The 19,524-nt window shown below is 43.9% G+C and overlaps 1 protein-coding gene across 1 annotated transcript in view; it reads left to right on the top strand.

Moving 5' to 3' along the window:
- slc25a21 (solute carrier family 25 member 21) overlaps positions 1–19,524 on the top strand; it is a 110,485-nt gene that overhangs the window by 74,841 nt on the left and 16,120 nt on the right. The window contains exon 4 of the mRNA XM_069662175.1: positions 12,688–12,771. Coding sequence (XP_069518276.1) covers positions 12,688–12,771 — 84 coding nt within the window. The remainder of the gene's footprint in view (positions 1–12,687; positions 12,772–19,524) is intronic.

Genomic DNA, 19,524 nt, shown 5'->3' with positions numbered 1-19,524 from the left:
AACGGCCGTTGATTAGAGCTTAAAGGGCCAGTTCGCTGATTATCAACCTCAGTCCTATTAAGCTATTATAAGGAGCTAATGCCATTATGGTAGAAAAAAATGCAGCTCTGTGCCTTTAGAGGACGTTAACCACTTCTCCAATGGGCCCTGGAAAACCTCCGCCAGACTACGTAAAACGTAAGCTACACTTCCTCAGTCTAGGACGCCCGCCTCCGATGTCATGTCTCGTTCAAAATCGTCCAGTTTGAAATGTAGACTGCAGACCTGAAGATTTTTTAGACGATCCACCGGTATGTTGTCGTCGTATTTCAGATGAGCCATTGCCCACAGCGATCAATGTCCTTACCTGGAAAACGGTAGTCTTTCACTCCAGCGTCTCTCGCTGGGCCGTTCCTTTCAGAGGGAGGGGCGCAATGCACGCTGGGTGTTGTAGGAATGTAGAATGGGCAAAACCACGAGCTGTTTGTACAACTTTCACCACAGCTATGGCGCCAATTTCAAATATTATTGCTTCTATCGATTACAGAGAACACCAGCTTTGACTGACAGCGGCTTTTTCCAGGGCCGAACTGCTCCTTTAATTAATTTATTGAATAGTTGTAAACTATAAATCTAAACTATAAATCCCAAACTATTTTCATAATATTTTTATAATATTTTTGGCAGAACTTCTCTGATTCCAGCTTCTCAAGAATCTCTGTTAACTATTTTTGGGTTTTGAAACAAAAAAAGAGAGGGGGACTCCAGCTTGAGTTGTTGGAAACAATAATCAACCGTTTTAAACCCGGTTGACAATTTATTTAACAATAGAGACAATAATCAACAGATTACAGCCCTTTTATTAATAGCATCAATTGTGGTGTAAATCAGCCTCAGGAAGTAAGTGAATACTTCCTTAAGTGCTTGTTTTGCCTAAAATAAGTGTGTCATTATAGGCAGATCGGGTTGAATTGAGGCAAAATAGCTGGAATAGTTGTGGGATTAAAGCATAGGAAGGAAAGTTGTGCACTATGACAAGTTGTTATTAAGTATTTAAATGTAGAATAACTATTTGTTGTACATGCAACATCACGTGTGCGACTGTGACCGCTCTTTTTCTCGCTCTTTGTCGCCTTTAATGCATTAAATCCAAAAATTATAGTGCATCCAAAAATTGAGACATCATTCCCATCCAGTGATAATCCTCAGCCTATAATCTAAATGTAGCATACTTCACACAAAGTAAACCCTTAATAGCCCCTAACCCTGACCCCTTCCGTGGGTAGGGGCAGGAATGTGGGGGCGAAGACGGAGGGTGCGACGCGGCGTGGGGAGGGAGGGCAGTCGTCAGTTTAGCAGAGAGAGACAGTGGGACCGGAGTTACAGCTTTTCATTAACCTGGAAACCACCTAGTTACATGGTTCATGGGCTGGTCTCAGCTCACTTGGAGGTAACAAAGGGTGTCGGGCGGCACTTTCCGCAGGGGGCTGTGCGCTCGGGGCACCCCATCTGACTCTGATCAGGTTCTCCCCCTCATTAGAGAGTCGCACTGAGCCTGCGTTTCCCTTCATGTCGGGATCCTGTTACACGGAGCTCCACCCTCGTGCACATGCACGCTCATCTGAAGGCAGCTCCGCATCACCCCCTTCACTTCCGCCTAGAGAGTTAAGCTACGCCTTCCTCGTGTTTGTGTCTCCTGTCATTGTGGACTTCCTGCGTTTTCCACAGCATGCACATGATCAGAATCCGAATCTGCTTTAGTGGCCAGGTATGTACACATACAAGGAATTTGACTCCGGTTTAGCTTTGCTCTCTATGTACAAGCATTAAACATTAAATACAAGTACAAGCCTACCTTAGACATCAGATGTTAAACTAATATGTACACACTATGAGAGACATCTGATCTCCTGTGTTTTTGGTGCAATAACTCCTCTGACTCTTCTCCTCTTTGCACTCATACTTCCCTGTTCCTGTCTGTCATGCTTTGCCTTTCACACTCCTCTTTACCTTGCTCAGTGTTTCTCTCAGATAATGTAAGGATTTAGATTCAGGTGGAAAGAATTTATTCAGGCCCACCATAAAACCCCCCCCGAAAAATTCAGGACGTCTTTTGAAAGCAACTGGGAAAAATGATCACAGCACAGAAAATCAAATAAAACTCTCCTCACATTGTGTCAAACGACTTCCCGTCAAGACTTCCTTTTCCGCGTGCTGCATTGTTACAGAAAGAGAAAAGATTTACTTGTTATTAACGGGTCTGACCTTTGCCGAAATTTCAACATCATGATGCAGATTTGTAAGAAGTAAAAATTCAAGCTTTACCAGGTCTGTCCTATAGAGGAGAAGAAAAATGCTCGTTTGATGAATGGAGTTCGGATCGATCTGATGCATTCGAGGAAGTCGGGAAATCTGAACGCTGTAGGCTTTCGTGACACAGCGGCAAGGGAATTCATCTCAAGTTAAATTTTAGATCTAGAACGGATTGTTAGCTGTTAGCATGCAGATGTCTGTTTATAGAGATTAATAAGAAGCTAAATTGTCAGCAGATCACGCTGATGGAAGCCGGGATGTCATTATGATGCATTACGTTCCGCCTGCTTTTGCTCTCCTCACGGACTGTTTTTCCTGCATACGCCGCAGCCTGCTTATACTGCGTTTGGTCAGTATTACTCAGACAAAGAGCGTACTTCAAACGGAAAACAGAACACGTCCCTGATTCTACTATGTAGACTATTCTGCTATGTAGAATCTGTAAATAGAGATTAGGGTCACCTTGACCCAAGTGGAATCGATCCTGGAGTATTTGGAAACCCTCTCGAAGCTAAATCCAAAAGGGCAGCCGGACTTGGTTCTTGAAGACATTAAATGACCTAATGATGATAATGACCCACAGACACTTATATTTCTAGCTCCGTCCACCAGTCAGTTTAGAACTGAAGAAGCCTTTTGAATGAGAGGTAAAACATCTTCAAGAACTTCAACCGGGTCCAGTTGCCCTTTTTGATTTAGCTTCGAATAACCGTGACCTGGATGACATTCCCTTTTTATGGCACCAACATAACCACTAAGATAAATAAAAGATATTAACAACCAATTAAAAGAGAACATTTCTCAAAATGACCACATTTTATATGTTGATTAGAGTGAGAGGAATGTGCACCTTCCTCTCAGCATACATCAACTTCAACAGGCTCCACAACAGATAAGCACTCTTCTCTCAGCCATTCACTGAACATTAATTGCTTGTTTTTTCTTCATCTCATCTGTACTGTAATCTTTTCAGCAAACTCAGTTAGCCTGTTGTTGAATCAGCCTCCACTTTAGTTAAAACAAACTATTATATATAACAGCATTGAGAGCATCATGTTGTTTAATCTCTGATCATTCCTGCTGAATTTGTAGCTTGTTGAGCGATGTCATGTTTTCCTTTAAACCCCCTGCTGTATGTGTGGTTTAGAAGTTTTGTATTGAATTATGCAATTCCCTAAATCGATTGTATGACATGGCTGTCAGAGTCGTTGCAAACCACTAAGCCTGCCAGTTTACAGCCTGATTAGAAAAACCTGGTGCTGGCCCTTGCTCGCGGCAGCATCCATGGCAACGCTACCTCCATTTGGTCACAGCACGCATGAAAGTGTGCCCCACTCGGAGGGGCTTGAAAGTGATCTTTGATGAGGGCTTTGACAGATGACGTCCAGTCTGTTTGGGGAACGCGTGACCGCGCCGAGGATGGCCCAAAGGCTTCACCCCCTCCCCTCCCACCTCCACCTCCGTTTGCCCCCAACTGCTCGGTGAACCCCGGTGCACTCATGGAGGAATCCCTGACACAACCCTCAAACAGCAGGGCACAAAGCAGCAGCAGCCTGATAGCTGATCTTTGCTTGTAAAGGAGCAGGCAGGTCAGCGGTCGTCAAGCCGGCTCCTAATCCCCCCGGCGCTGTGAGACTGCAGGGCAGGACTTTACTCACAGTGTAAAGTCAAACACATGCCGCATGCATACGGGATGAACCATCTCGCTCTGTGCATCGACTCTGTGCACGAGCGTGAGCAAAACTGAGTTCAGTGCAAAAGGTAGAGAGCAGCATTTTGGACAGGATTAATCAATGTTCGAATTCCACACATACTCACCTGGATGATGCCTCATGCATGAAAAAATGTAGCTCAAATATTTGATATTTTGTCCATGTACAGGATGGACAGATGATAAATAAACCAACCTGCAGCCCAGTATACGGAATGTGTCTGTACCTCATGACAAGTGTTAATGCAGGAATGTCCTTTGTGTTACATAGACCCAAGATCAATTGCATTTTACTTCCCCTGTCCCATCTAAATTTAGTGTGTTGGCGCAGGTTTTTTAGACCCGGGAAGACCTACTTATAGATGCCAATTCTCTCTGTTCCCATTGCCAGTGAAGTATACTCCTGTCGGTCTCTTCTCTGCTGCGCCACCGTCTGACGTCACAAACGCACCCGAAACACGGTTAGTAAACAGTGAAGGTGTTACGGTGGTTAGGTCCTTATTGTATCTATCATTCATTCAGTCTGACAAATTTGGAGCGATGTTCGAGCGCTGCTCGGACGGAGACGGGCTGAATTTGTAGCTGAGATGACAACGAGTCGCAGAAGTTATCGACTGAGCATAGCATCGCGCCGGAAAGGGGGCGGAGATTAGCGTGTCGACACGAGTTTTGTGTTCCCATCACGAAGCCGAGGCAATAATTACCCGGGTCTACTGCTGAGTCATTTGACCCGGGTTTGAATGCCGATTGTAGCCTTTCCCATTAAGCATAAAAGCCGGGTGTTAGCCGTTTTTTTTCACCGGTGGGAAAGCGGCTAGTGAGTCAATTCACTGAACCTTAGTTTCTATTTTTGGCTACGTCATTTTCCACAGAGCGAAACCATCACAGGCTGTAAACTTTCCAAACTGACCCTTAATTGTTCACCATTCTATCAAACTATCACTAGAGGTCTCCTCCTCTCCTAAAGAATTGATCCCAGTGGTTAAAAGCATTAAAAATCATGAGGAGAACACTTTCATAGTAAAGTCTGTTTTTCTGAAGCTCTTCAGCTCACACAGGTGTTTCTAGGTTCTCAGATTTTATAAGGTTACGATTATTTATTTATTTTTTGTTCATTGTTCTCAGGATTTTTACAGGGAACACAATTACCCTCAGACATATGTCCTCTTCAAATAGAGGTATCTGATAATAAAACCTATGCTGTCACAATTAGAATTAGAATGACGCTCTTAGAGCTGTGAGCCAAGATACCGCTAACATTAGCCAATTAGCTGACTAAAATCTTCATCGAGTTAACGATTAACAGAGATGCGACTTGAAGCAATAAGAAAGTAGTCAGCTGGAGTTTTAGAGTCCAGCTGACAGCAAGTGTTCTTGAACAATCTGTTTAAGACCCATGAGGACTAATAATAGTGTTTGGTGTGGTACCAAAGTGGGGAAAAAGAAACCGCTACAATAAAGCTGATTCGACTGACAGATATCTGAGACGTGTGCATCCCTGGTGTTAAAAGACATGCAGTAAGGGTGTAGCGGTTGGATTGGTGGACGATCCTGTTGCCTGTCCAACATTCATGCTGGAGACGGTTCACCTCCCATCACAGACTTGCAATTAACGCCTACATTTTCTTAACTGTATCCACATGTTTTAGTTGTCTAAGCCAGACCTAAAGCATCATTTGTTTTGAAAAGGAAGAAGTTCTACAAAAATATCCATCCTAATAATTTTAGGCACCCTGGTGGTCCCAGCAGTATATGATGCATAACTTCCGCATTAATTATTTCAGCCCTCACTTTTAATAAATGCAAAATACCATGAAAATCAGCTCTGAAAACCATAACTCATTACTTTTAATGTTGTGACAGATGTTGCTGTAGTTACTCACAGATGTGAGAGGCGCAGTCATCAATGGATAACTAAATTAAAGATTGCACCTATAGATAGAGGTACACATAAAGCGCAGATGTGTATGTCAGTGTGTGTGTGTGTGTTGCACTGGAGCACCTGTAATCATTATCAGTGAAGGGGTTCACATTCCAGTACACTAATTACAGAGTGGAGGCATTGTGTGCTTTGATTTCACTAGACCCTGACTGTGCTGCAACCACAGTGCCGCCCCCCTGCTGCCCAATCTCTCTCCTTTTTTTTTTGACTTTCAAATCACACACATGCATGTGTCTACATCCTTTATCCCGCCTCCATCACCCATTTTCCAACGTCTTGCAAACAAGTTTTGGCACTTTTGAGTCACTCGTAAAAGCACTTTCAAACTAAGAGAAATTGGTTAGATGTCTGAGTTGAAGTGGGCGCAGATATCGCAGTTCCTTGCCAATTTCAAACCACAACTTTTTCCACAATTGTCTTCCCCTTTAGTAATGCGGGTGTGATCCGTACTTTAAGTGTTGAAAAGACACTGAAGGTCTCAGCTTGATTCCTTTGCCAATCTGTGTGCTCTTTAGTTCACCCTCCACAAAGGAATAAATGTATACTTGCAGAGGTCGCACTCCCATCCATTTAGGAGTTGCTATGGCCATTGCTTGCCAAATGCGCTGTGTTAAATGGGTTAAAACATTGTTTCCTTCTGGCTACTACTTGATTCTTTTTGTCTTTGTGGTAGACGGTAGTTCAATCTGTAGGGACTAGAGGGTGGCCGGTTCAAGTCCCGGTACGGTCCAAGCATGGAATTGGGCCTAGTAGCTGGAGAGGTGCCAGTTCTTTTCCTGGGCTCCGTCGAGGTGTCCTTGAGCAAAGCACCAAATCCCCCACTGCAGCCCCCTCACTCTGACATCTCTCCGTAGGTGCATGTCCATAAGATCCTGTTTGTAATGTCTGTTTTTCAGGCCTTAGTGTGTACAGTGAATTTCCCCTCGGGGGATTTAGAAAGTATACCTCTGCTGAAGAGATCTTGATTGGCTCCAAGGTACGACAGGCCACCTTACCAGTCATCGATAAGTCCAAGCACACAGTTTTTGCAGATGCTGACTATAACCTCTTTCATACATGCACCACACTCCTGGTCTGGACATTACCTAATGGAACTGAATCATTTGAACTTGACATTAAAATGATTATACCCTGTCACCCTCTTAGTACAAAGTTTCCAATGTATGAACAGAGCAGGTAATTGTCAAGAGCATTCACAGCAAGTGAGCGGGCGTGTTGATGACCTCGACACTGCTTTGAACTCTTTCTGCTTGCCGGTATATTGCTTTTGATTCTTTCACTGACTTAGCAGATAGGTCCAAATATAGGTTTGATAATAATGCAGACAAGTCCTACTCCTTGTGTTGAACGCCCTTCCCCAGGGCCACCCCTAGCCAAATCCTGTAGTTGGAAACACATCTGATACAGCCAACCTTCCCCCAAGTTTGAAAGGAAACATTGCCCGGAGTTCATATGGGGGAACTGCTCAGGACCTTTCATATCTTGAGATTGTAGGCCATCTTCAACCACGTGTGTAATTGCAAATACCAGTGCCAAAACCCAGCAACTGGCCGGACGCTTCTTCCACCCTTCTTCGATCTTTGCATCAAAGTCCTTGGTCAACTGCTTGGATTTCAAGCTTGTTTATGAACTTCTTAATGGCCTGCAATTTCAGTTGTCTGCAACACTGACTGGATCCATAATGCTACGTCACTTATGCTGCACTTAGAATGACTGGAACTAAGGTACATGATCTGGTATGCGTCCTTATTCAAGTGGATAGTTTGAACTGGCTTTGCGGTGTCATTCCTGGCTCTTACTCGGTTACACCAGTTTAGGAAAAGGGAGTAGAATTTGTTTAAGAAAGATGTTAAAGTCAGATAAATGATGAAAGGACGACTAAATGGAGAGGGAAGACTGAGAAAGATAACAGATAACGGTAATGGTAGGCTTCGACTTGGATCCCTCTTAAACAATGAATTGTTGGGCGGTGGTTTCTTCTAATCAATCTTCCTTTAAAAGACATCATATGTTTCTGGTGTAACAAACCAAACACATAATGCCTGAAGTTGCCAATGTTTATACAGAATTATGAATACTAATAACATAAGATTCCTTTAAAATCGAATTTGTTTTCAGCGTCCGTGGGTGTGGAGTTGTAAGTCTTGGCCTCTCAAAGCAGGGCAAAGACATGATGGTACGTTGTAGTAATACTGACTCTCGGGTTTCTCTCTAGCAGTTGTCTTCAGTCTGGAGCGCACTGTGTTATATGGGTTTCCTGCTGTCAGGGGAGTCTCCAGAATCTTGCAGCATCTCCTCACATCAAAGTAGCTATAACTGTCTTGGCCCTGGACGAGTCTATCACCGGGAAGTCCTGACCGAGCTTGTCCGGCCTGCCATCATCTTGTCATGGCTTCTTTCCAGCAGTGGATTTGCGACCGTCTTCTACATTAAAATTATGAATCAATCTCGTCCGTTCCAGTTAAAGAACAGTTCTATATGAAGTACTTGCAGGTCTGTAAGTTTTTATGTTACTTTATATCCGTAATGCAGTGTTATATGCACGCTATAATTAAAATTAATGCTCAAACATTAGCCCCATAATTTCATTTAACAGCATTTGGCAAAGGTTAAGAGACCCCAGTTTAAACACCCAAGAAATCCTTTTGGTTATGCAACCACTTACTGGAAATTTCAGCAAGACCTCTCATTTTTTCCACCTATCTGCTCTGCTTCAGCGTTAGTGGCTTTCTAAATTTGCAACAGTCCACCCTAACAAAATAGAGTGATCTGTCAGTCAACCAGAAGTCTGTAATCCTCCAAACATCTGAGTCTCAGTCTCGGCCCGTCCTCGTGCTGTTTTATGCAGCTCTTTTTCCTGCTCTTCCACGGTAACACAGCCTGATCCCGGGTCACAGAGGTCACAGTATATGAGCAGACATCTGGACCTGCAAACACGGCCCAAGATCACCATGGGGAATTGGAGGAGTAATTTTTATCGGAGTGAGAAAGAATCCACGGCCTCAGAGGAATAACATAGCCATTTTAACAGCCAGAGTAACTTTTTTCTCCCTTATCCGCTCCAAAGCTTGCTCCATAACCCGACTGTCCTACGACCAGTAAGTATGTGATGCTGGTGAAACTCAACCTGGCCTGGCCCAGATCAAACTCTGGCAGCCTGCGGTGTCACAAGCGCCAAAGGTTTATCACTTCCCCTTTGCTCCCATCTTGCATCTCTTTCCCTTGACTTTATTTTCCTATTCCTCTCTCCAAAGGTCTGTCTTTGAGCATGGCAGGAGGATGCCTATAACACTTTATCCTTTAAAATTTTTTTGTTGACTCAGTCTATCAATACTTTTTGTTCCTTGCTAGCGTTTTGCATGTTTTCGTGTAGGATAAAGGTCACTTGAAATCCAGTATTACATTACTTGAAGTCTGCAAGCGACTTACAGTAAGAGCGAATCAAGTAGGGTACCATCAGAAAATTGGAAATGTGTCGCTTTTAAACAAATAACCAAAAGCAAGTTGAGGGCTACAGTAAAATGCTCAGACATCAAGTGCCATCCTCCTTTTTTGATACACTTTTCAGTGCTCAAACACACTTATTACTCATTGAAAGTACTGAGTAATAAGCTCTGTTGTCAGTTGCCAAATCAGATGTCAAAACAAGAAGCCATTGGAGACCCATTAATTTTTGGTCGAGACTCTTTTAGCCCAAAGAACGATCGAACGGCTGAAGTCACGATTGGTTGCATTTGCCATGTTGGACTATTTAGGTCGGAAAAGTGCACTTAACCTCATGTACCAATGCAATGGCCTTCTACCATCTTTATGATCCCGCTCATTAAAATTAATTGTCTGGCAGTAAAAGAAAGATTTCGCCTTTATGTTTCCTTCTGGATTGTCTTATGCACTTCAGATCTAACATGAAAAATTGCGGCACTTTCATCCCTTGTCCCCCCCCTCTGTGATTCAGTTCTTCTTTTTCTTCCATCATATATTTTGTCTCTGCTTTTTTTTTTTTGTCAAAGCATTCCAAGAGGGAAGGCATGAGAAGATCAAGGCTCTCGCTCTAGCAACCCATCCGAAAACACAGCAACACACATAAATCATAACGTTCTTACTTGGAGAAACTTGCCCTTTTTGAAATATTGCGTTATAATAGATCACACAAGATAACTACCTGTCGTAGATTAGGTCATTACTTCTCTATATTTGGTGTTAAATAATACGTCAATCTGTCTGAATAGCTATAAATATGATTTCTCCTCAGCATTATTAGATCCTAAATCTTAAAGTGAGCAAGTCTTCAAAATTGGTCTAAGTGCTACTGAGGGAATACTCGTCATTTAATAGGGCGTATTTTTAAGAGATCTCCTAAAAAGCATGGCCTGCCTCTTTTAAAAGAAGGCCCATCAAGCCTCAGCCTTTTGATCAACCGAATAAGCCCCCCTTACCGCCTTCCAAAAGTTTTTTTTTTTTTTTGAACGCCATCATTATGAGCCTCACCTTAACATCACGTCTTCTACGAGGTGACAGCTCGTCTTGTTGGTTCGCGGTTCGAGCCCATTACCACCGGGGTCTGGGAGCGGTCTCGTAAGGCCCTCAAACACCGTGCTCCTGTCTATAAAAATACAAAGAATGGGGCTCTTGCCTGCCAACCCGCCCTCATTTACCTTTTTGACTTCTTTGTGGACGCCTAGGATTTGCACTTTTTATTGGCCCTGGAGGTCAGGTGGACTTCAGAATTATTTACCCCAGAGTGCTTGCCTCGTTCGCAGAAGCACCAACCTGCCCTCGCCTTCACCCTCACCTGGGCGGCTCTGGGCCTGTAAAGCACAAACGCAGAGAGAGTGGGAACAGAAAGGAGGGGGTACTCTTGATGAACTCACAGATCTCATCACCTCACAGTATACTCTATCTCCACTTGCTTTTGCTGATGATTGAAGGAGATGCTCCGAGCAGTGTGTTTTAAAGAAGCCCAGGGGTTTTCCTTGGCTCTTCTGTCTGCAGAGTTTACGATCCACATGGCTGATTTCCAAGGCCAAGTGAGTCTGCCAAAGCCATGCAGGCTATCTTGTGCTCTTCCTCATTCAACGAGTTTATCGTCACTGAGGCCTGATTAGCAAAAACTACAGCTCCGTCTTTGCACACACTCTAAAAAAGGACATTAAACCTGGACTGACTACAGCTTTGAGCCTTATTTTCCACTGTTGGTCGCTGTGAAAAGCAACATTAGCAGCTTCCTAGCCAGGGGCCTGACGGTTCCCCTGCTGCCACAAGTTCTTCTGGTCCTCCCTATTATCTCCCACTCCCTGGGCCTTGCTGTTTGGTCCCTGGCTTTTATGGCAGGGTAGCAGAGGGCCATGAGGAAATGAGGTGACCCCAGGGTCACGAGTGGAGTCAGGGGGCTGGAACCGGACCATGGCCCTGCCAACCCCACTCTCTCAGGGCCGGTTCGCGTTGAGGCCGGCTGTGCAAAGGAGACAGGGGGAGACTGGGGACAGGGTCCCTTCCATCCTTGACCTCAGCGTCATATGCCTTTAATTAAGCCAGATTTGAATATGTTTACAAGCCCCAGTAGTCTTAAATCTTCCGGGTCTTTGCCCCCCTTCCACACCCCCTATTGCACCATCCCCTCATGCCTCGAGTCCTTCTTTTTCTTCTTCTCTTTAATATGGTGTCAGACATCTATTTATTACGCTGGTTTAACTGGTTTTCAGGAACGGGTTACAAGCTATTTGGGAATCCACCAAATAGGATTTGAGGGACACCCCTCTAAGATGTTAATCTGTTAGCGATATGAAAGGCCGCTCACCTCACTAAACCCCCCCTCCACTGGAACCCGGGGGCCCTTTATGGCCCCATCAGGCACCCGCATGGACGACTTACTGCTGACCTTGTGACCTGGCAGTTGAAGCCATATGAGGAGGGAATCTTTCTCTTGTCCCGTTGCTTTTTACGCTCCACACTTCAGCCTCTGTTTCCAGTATTCTCTGGAAAATGATGAAATTTATTTTCCATCACATTTGAACCATGCGTTATATTATTGTGTTTTTCGAATAGTTGCTTAAATTATCCAACCTATAATCAATCTCATTAATCTATATGGCTTAACATGCGATCTGTGTCTGGGCCATTTGTCAGTTCATAATATGATCTCCTCTTATCTTCTCTAAACCTGAAACTCTATCTCCCTAACAGGCACCGTTTATATTCTTTCTTTCAACCCCTCTCATGTAAAAGATTTACACACGCTCCCCAGCCTTTATTAGGGAGGTACCAGCGTGTTTGCTATACAACAAAAAGTCCTTCGACTGGCTCCATCATATTAAAAATTTACACGTAACTTAAGAGCTGTTACAATTGGCTTACTAGCATGTTAGTAGTCTAAACGCTTGCTGCAAAAGGCCTTGTCCCGGGGAGTTGGGTGGCTAATTGGATCGGTTGGGTTAAATAAATGTTTGAGTTCTCCCCTGCGCTGGGGGGACCTGGTGGTGGGAGCCTCTCATCTTAGCGGAGGAGGAAAAAACGGGGGATGAAAGGGAGCGGCGAGGAAAATAAGGAGGGAAATGAGCTCATTTATGATGAGATCAAATTTGTTCTAAGTGTATTTTACACACAGGTGTCACAGTGTAACGCACGCACACAGGCACGACAATAAAAAAACAAAAAAGTCACAATGTTAAACTTACAATAAATGTCCTTATTGTGTGTTATATTTACAGTTCTACATGCTTTAATGAGAACTTTGTCTTTGCAGGTTCCAGATCCAAAGGGGAACCAGTGACCCCAACAGCTATAAGAGCCTGGGTGATTGCTTCCGGACCATCTTCCGCAATGAAGGGTAGGTTTTCCACAACAGTTATTAGCAACTACAGGACAAAAAAATAATGAATTGGGCTTATGGTTTCTTCAGAGAGCCAGTGATGTCAGTCTTCTTGTTTTCTGTCTGCAAGGAGGGAGCAATTTCTGCTTCAGATGTCTAAGTGTCGGCAAGGTCTTGGCAAGGTGGCATTAAATGTATGTAAAGATTAAAGGTACCATCTCCGAGAGTCAGTTAAGTCACTATCTATCGCAGAATGAGGTAACACCATGGTGATTGAGCCTATGGCCCACTGATGAAAGCCTTTGCATTTGCAGTATATATTTTTATCATGGACTGGGTGGTAAAAAAGATCACAAGCAGCGCCCAGTTAGTGACACGTTTTCCATCAGCCAGCAGTGGTTGGTCTGCCAGAGAGGGTAGGCGGAGCTTAGCGGCTGCTTTTCTGGTCTCTGCAAGTGTTGCGAGTAAACAGTAATCTACTATGGCTGAACAAACAAAGAAAAGATCGATGACTACAGATACAACTTCAAAAATAAGTGAAAATCCAAAGAACAAGAAACAAATTCGACGCTCAGATGAAGGCAAACAGTCTGAAAAGGAAAGAGACCGTCAGCCAGGAAAATCAAGAGTTACAACTGGAGCCAACCGTGGACGTATGGTTAAATTGGGAAGTGTACACCCGCAATTACCGTTTATTGCCATTAGAGGCGCCAAAGAGAACGAAACTGAAATCTTCGAGATTACATCTTTAAATTCAATTTAAATTTATTGGGCCGCTGGTTTAGCTCAGTGGGTACAGCAGGCGCCCCATATACAGAGGATACAGCTCGACTACCACCCTCGGCTCTTTGCTACAGGTCCCCCGCTCTCCTCTCCTAATATATCCTGTCTCTCTTCAGCTGTCCTGTCTAATAAAGGAAAAATGGTTTAAAGAAAATATTTTTTAATAATAAAAAAAAAATATTTATTTATCTTCCAAGGTGCCAATTTATGACAAGAGCATTTGCAAACACAAATCTAAAAACAACTGCCCCATATAGATAGAAACATGTTGTTAACACAGCAGAGGTACGTTGTGTCCAAATGTAGAAGTAAAGGTTTATTAAGCATCTGTGTTTTATCAAATAATAAGGAAAGGAAAAGATTTAGGAAGGAAAACATGCAGACAAAAATATTAATAATCATGCTTCTTCATTGAAAAGCCATGAATGGGATTGGTGGCATGGCGGTCTAGCGGCTGGAATGTGTTTCAGCTTAAAATGGTTTCAAACAGCTGATGTTTGTCAACAGCCTACATAAAAGTCCTGCAGCGAGCCATTTAATGTCCCTCATCACTCACCGTACCTCACATTGGATAAGAGTACATCTCTTTTTGGCATGAATGCAACACTTTCTCTCCTAACTACAGACAGTCTCCCTGCCTCGCTCCCTCCTCCTCTGCCTGCCGGTGACAGGACTGTGAGACAGTGCAGGTGCTGGAGAAAGTGGTTGCCACTCGCTCTGTTTACGGCGAGTCGACAGCTTTACAGCGGATATAAAGTTGATCTGCTGCGAGGTGTGAGCGAGCGCATGTCGAGAGGCCTGCTAGTCACGGTTGGAACTTGTACGCAGGCGGTAGCTCAGCAGACGCAGCTATCCTGCTACAGTAGCTGTGCCCTCTTCACCCCACACACACCCACACACACACACACACACACACTGACTGTGTGAAACTTAATACCTTTGTGCCTGCATGCATTTTGGGTGTGTCCTTAGGGAGTAGGTCTGCGTGTAATTCCACAGAAGTCTCTGACACAATAAAATGGTTGCCAAATTACACAGCATTTACACCATCAGTTATGAAAGCTATTTAAAAGAAGGCTCCTGGAATAAAGCCGTAGTAGGTGTCGGATTGTCTCCGCACAAAGAGGATCCACTTTCTTCTCCAACAATTATATTTAACAGTATATTTTTGCTGAGGCTGTAATTATTCCCCAGAAGCACGTTGCAGATTACCTCCAGGCCAAACCACTTAGTTATAACTTGTACAAATAGTGTTAGGCCGCAGTGTTGTAGAATTATTATAAAAAATAAACATCTCCCGTCAGCTGATGGCAGAGCCGAGCTAACGCCGGGCCTCACTCTCTCTGAGGTGACGAGGGAGGAAACCCGAGCTCGGTGATTAAACTGAAGAAAGACACGGAAATGTGCAGACGTCTTTAAGGCCGTCTGAAGCTTTTACTATCCCTACAGACCCCTGGTTCTCAACTGATGGGTTCGGGACCCAAAAGTGGGTCGCTGAGCTGTTTTCAGTGGGTCGCAGATGTGTGCTTGAAAAAAAGTCTATGCTGTGCTTTTATTTTGAAGGACATGGGTTTCCTATGACGTGCATGCAGTAGTACTGTAGTTTATTCACACTCCATGTATCCACTGATTGGCTAATCCCAGCTACATTTACATTCTTGAAACTTGATGAGCCCGACAGTTTATGTTTCACTTTTTTAGTTTATTTGTGTTGAAATAAGGCGGCTAATTGAATAAATTGTAGAGGGAATATTTTCCTCGCTCTGCAACCTGCTGGTCATTTTGCTCGACTATTAAACTGTTGTGTTTTGTGATTTTGACACACTGTGATGTTTTGTTCAATCTCAGGTCCAAACTGCACCATTTTTGTTAAATAAGCGATTGGAGTGGTTGAAAATTTTCCAAATTTTGGTCTCAACTCTCAACCTGAGGCGAGACCACAGACTGTATAAAAAGATGGACGACATGACAGCTCCCTAAAAGTGAAGCCAAAACATGTCGAGCGCCCCCTGCTGACTGGCTGCAGTATAGGTCATAAAGCCCGCCTCCTCCATGTTAACAGATGGGACATGAGTCAAACTGTAAAATCTGAATACACGTTGTTCTTAAACATGGTTTCTGTCATTATATTTAGTTCTTATCATGCTGATTTATGTCCAAGTGTTCATTTTTCTGACAAGTTTAGTTCTAATTAGTTATTTGATGATGTAAAAAGGATGATTGACAGCTCTGTTGACCAATCCGGCTCTTCCGGATTAGCAGAGTAGAGGAGGAACGACGAGAGGAGACGTAACTAAAACAATCACCACAGTCATTGAAGTTTCCATATCTGTGAACGTTAACCTCAGACCAACACAAGAAGCTGTTCTGCTGTTATATATGCCGACGTGCTGGATCATTGCCTGTTTTTTTCTGGTAATTTAAGCGTGTGTTTTGGTTTGTGGAAGTGGCTACGTTCTCTATTGTGCAGCTCTGGCTCCAAATGACGTCACCATCACAAGATGGCAGCGCCTATCACGGAGGCTATTTTGGCTTCACTTTCATACAATGAGAGCAGATGGAGTCGTCCATCTATACATACAGTCATTGCTATAGACCGTCTCTAGATGCCTTTTAAGCTCTTTAATGACTATTATAAGATGCTTAATTTTGGAAAGCAGCCAAACAGTTATCTTAGGGTCATTATTAAAGCTGTAAAATTTAGCATGAAATCTTGCTCGCCAACACTTGGTCGGTTTACTTCCTCACAGGCTCCTTTTTCTGTTGCGTGTGGGTGTAGCAGCGTGAGCATGTGTTAAGTGTTTCCGTCTGGAGGGAAACAAAAAGTCTCTATTCTCCAGCATTCTTTACCCGTGTGGTATCCACAGGCTGGGTCGGGACCCGAAGCACGGCCACAGGGATATTAAAAAGGTCCATGCGTTACAGCGGGGCTTGTCGCTCTGTGTACAGCAGATCGGTGACTGATGCCTGGAAGTAGAGGATGGGCGGAGGGAGGGGGATCCAGCTGGGACCACCCATGCAAAAAATGTCTACATTCAAGGAAGTGCTGATAAGCGTGTCCACCAGATTACACATGTTGTACTGCGGTGAATCAGGCATGGTCTGTAGGAAGCAGCAATCATTTTAAAGGAACAGTCTGACGTTTAGATTCAAAGGAACGCGCTCGTTCCCGTATTTACCAAGTTGTTTTTTCACCTCAGATTTTAAAACACATGCAACATGTTAAACAGTGACTTTCAGTGGGTTCTGCTCCATTTGTATCATGCTCGATGTTTCCAATCTTGGTGCCCTGGCTAAAGCTAACCAGCTGCTCGCTGTAGCTTCATATTTATTGCACAGACATGAGTGTTTGTCTGCTCATGTAACTCTCACCAACAAAGTGAATAAACATGTTTTACAGAATGTCAAACTATTCTTGTGAGCGCCTGTCCGTCTGAGTGAAGCTCTTTACAAAATATCCTTTCCAGGCGTAAACTGTTGATTTGCTTTTGTTCGCAGCTACACATTCCACATGTAGGCAAAAGTAAGCATTTTAGAGTGTCGTCATTTACCGTTTAATCTTACGGATTGCATCAAATTGATCAGAAACTTCAGTAACACACCTCATATCCTCCTGCCTTTAAATCCAGAATTATCATATTTAATTATATTATTTTAATAGGAATGAATATTTATGATACACCAACATAAGTATTGACGGTTTTATGCATTAAGTAGAGAATTGTCTTTTGAATCCTGGCCAGTTGCACTTGAGCTGTATTGTCAGTGACAGTGTCAAGGTTACAGCAGACACTGGGAAAGTGGAAATATTTGCAGATGAAGCATGCCGGCTGTTTACATGTTAAAATGTTCCCTGGGGTGGCTCATATTTCTCCTGGATTTTCCTCGTAGCAGTGCTGTGAAAATTAGCAAGCCTGCTGCAGATGTTGGAAAAAAGTGACATGGCGATGACTTTTTGTTCTGCGATATTTATTGTGATGTTAAGAATGCAGGAAATTATACCATCTGAGCGCATTGTCATATAAACTAATCTTTCATATAATTTGGGACAAAACCCCCTCTCCTACTTCCACAGCGTTTGGTTCACACTCTGACACCCGCATGAAAAAGTAAAGAGAGTTCAGGTGGAGCGACACGTTTAAAAAAAACATCAACAAATAGAGTTGTGGGCCGCAGTTGCGTTACTTTTTCAAAATGTCATCTCCCATTTCCACGACTTCCTGTCGGCACACACAACCTTGCGCCGTGTGCTGCAGGTGTAGCCGCTAAAAGTAAACCCTTTGCAGCTTGTCCGCTCTGTGAACGGTCCGTGTATGTAGCCACAGTGTTAACAAGCACTGGGGCGAGGTGCCGCTGATAACGGGAATAGAGTCACTGAAAAGCCGCCTCTTGAACGGCGCGTCTGCCTCGATCATCCCGTGGACATCAGAGACTTTAAAAAGCGACAGTTGAAGCTACGGCATTAAAAAACTTTAACCACTTTACACACTTCCTGTCGCTGTAGCCCAGCTGTGTACTACAGGAGAAAGGCTGGTTTTTATCGTACTTGACATGTCATTTCTTTTATATTCGATTATACCTTTCATAGTTGTATAAATTATATGGATTATAAGTATGTTTGATAAAGATACCCACTAATTTTACCGTCATCCGTTGCCAGCAGCAGTCAGGAAAAAAAGCGTTGCTTCGTGACATTAGCTTGCAACCACTACGGCAACCTGCTGGAATGTTTCACGGGTGCTGTGGCCGTCCCTCAGCTGTCACTGCTTAGATTCCCCGTTATCTGTGACGGCAGCAGCGTTGCGTGCTTGTTTACAGTTCAAAGGCAGGAGACGCACAGACTCTGCTGCACAGCGTTCAGTTCACTCTGTGCTCTGTTGACGAGCTGCACTCGTGATGTAGGCGAGTCATGAAGAAGGAGAGACTGGCGAGTTTTCGTTTTGCACCGAGCAACAATAAAGTAGCAGCTTGACGTGTTTGCGATGTCATCTCTGCAGCGTAAACCGTCAGAGTTATTTTATCATTCATCCAAATGATCTGTTATTCATGTGAATTTGTGCCTGATTGATTTTATCGTCCGTTTTTTCCAATCGGTCGTGTCTGAAGTTGTGTCAGCGCCACGCTCCTCTCCAGACGGATGGAGGCTGTTAAAAAAGGAAAGGTTTATGAAAATGAAGGACAAATCATTCACACACACACACACACATACATCCACCCGGCCCCCCCTCTTCCCTCGCTGTGTGTCAGGAGGTCATTTGTTTAGGAAAGCCAAAAAGGGACTTAGTGTGTACTTTACATTGGAAATCAAATTAGGATTCAAATGACGGCCACTCACTACAGGCCATATTTGTTCTGTAACAAATTGCACTCCCTCTTCATCACCTGGCGGCTGCCCAGCCTGACCACACCCGGGAAATCTGTGGCCAGCATTTGCATGGACAGAGAGAGGCGAGGGGAGGGTCTTCCGTCCGACTGAAATAACTTGTTTACACAAACAATGCGAGCGATTAATTTGAAGAGGGATTTCCTCCGCCATAATCCCTCGCTCTATTATTATGATGATGATGATGGTTAAATTACCCAGAGCCAGTAGCACTTGTGTTACTTCAGGTGTGGGTGAAAGAGGTCGGCTGTGTCACCTGATGACAAGTGTTTTGATAATTAGCTGCGGTTCACTGCTGTTTTTGGACGTCCGCCTCCCTAAACGTTTAATGGCCTGTCCTTCTCAGGTTATATTCACTGGAAATGTGTGCCAGCAGCAAAAATATTTACACTTGGACCCAATCAACCAAGATCATCTCTGTTGACTTGTAGACAATGTTGTCACAACAGAGCTGGTGCCGCCGTTCACAGGATACAGTCGGTCACGCCACGTTGTCCTCTTTATCCACAGAGCTGTGTTCACTATCAATACGCTCTCCCTCTCTACCTGCAGGCTGACGAGTGGAAGGGGAGGCGCCCTGTGTAACGGCCAGTAGCACATTTACA

The sequence above is a fragment of the Semicossyphus pulcher genome, unplaced genomic scaffold (assembly GCF_022749685.1).
Source record: "Semicossyphus pulcher isolate SPU_LCO1_2020_fin unplaced genomic scaffold, fSemPul1.0.p SCAF_14, whole genome shotgun sequence".
NCBI lineage: Eukaryota > Metazoa > Chordata > Actinopteri > Labriformes > Labridae > Semicossyphus > Semicossyphus pulcher.
The sequence above is the reverse complement of the archived record's forward strand: the minus strand, read 5'-3'. Positions and strand labels throughout refer to the sequence as shown.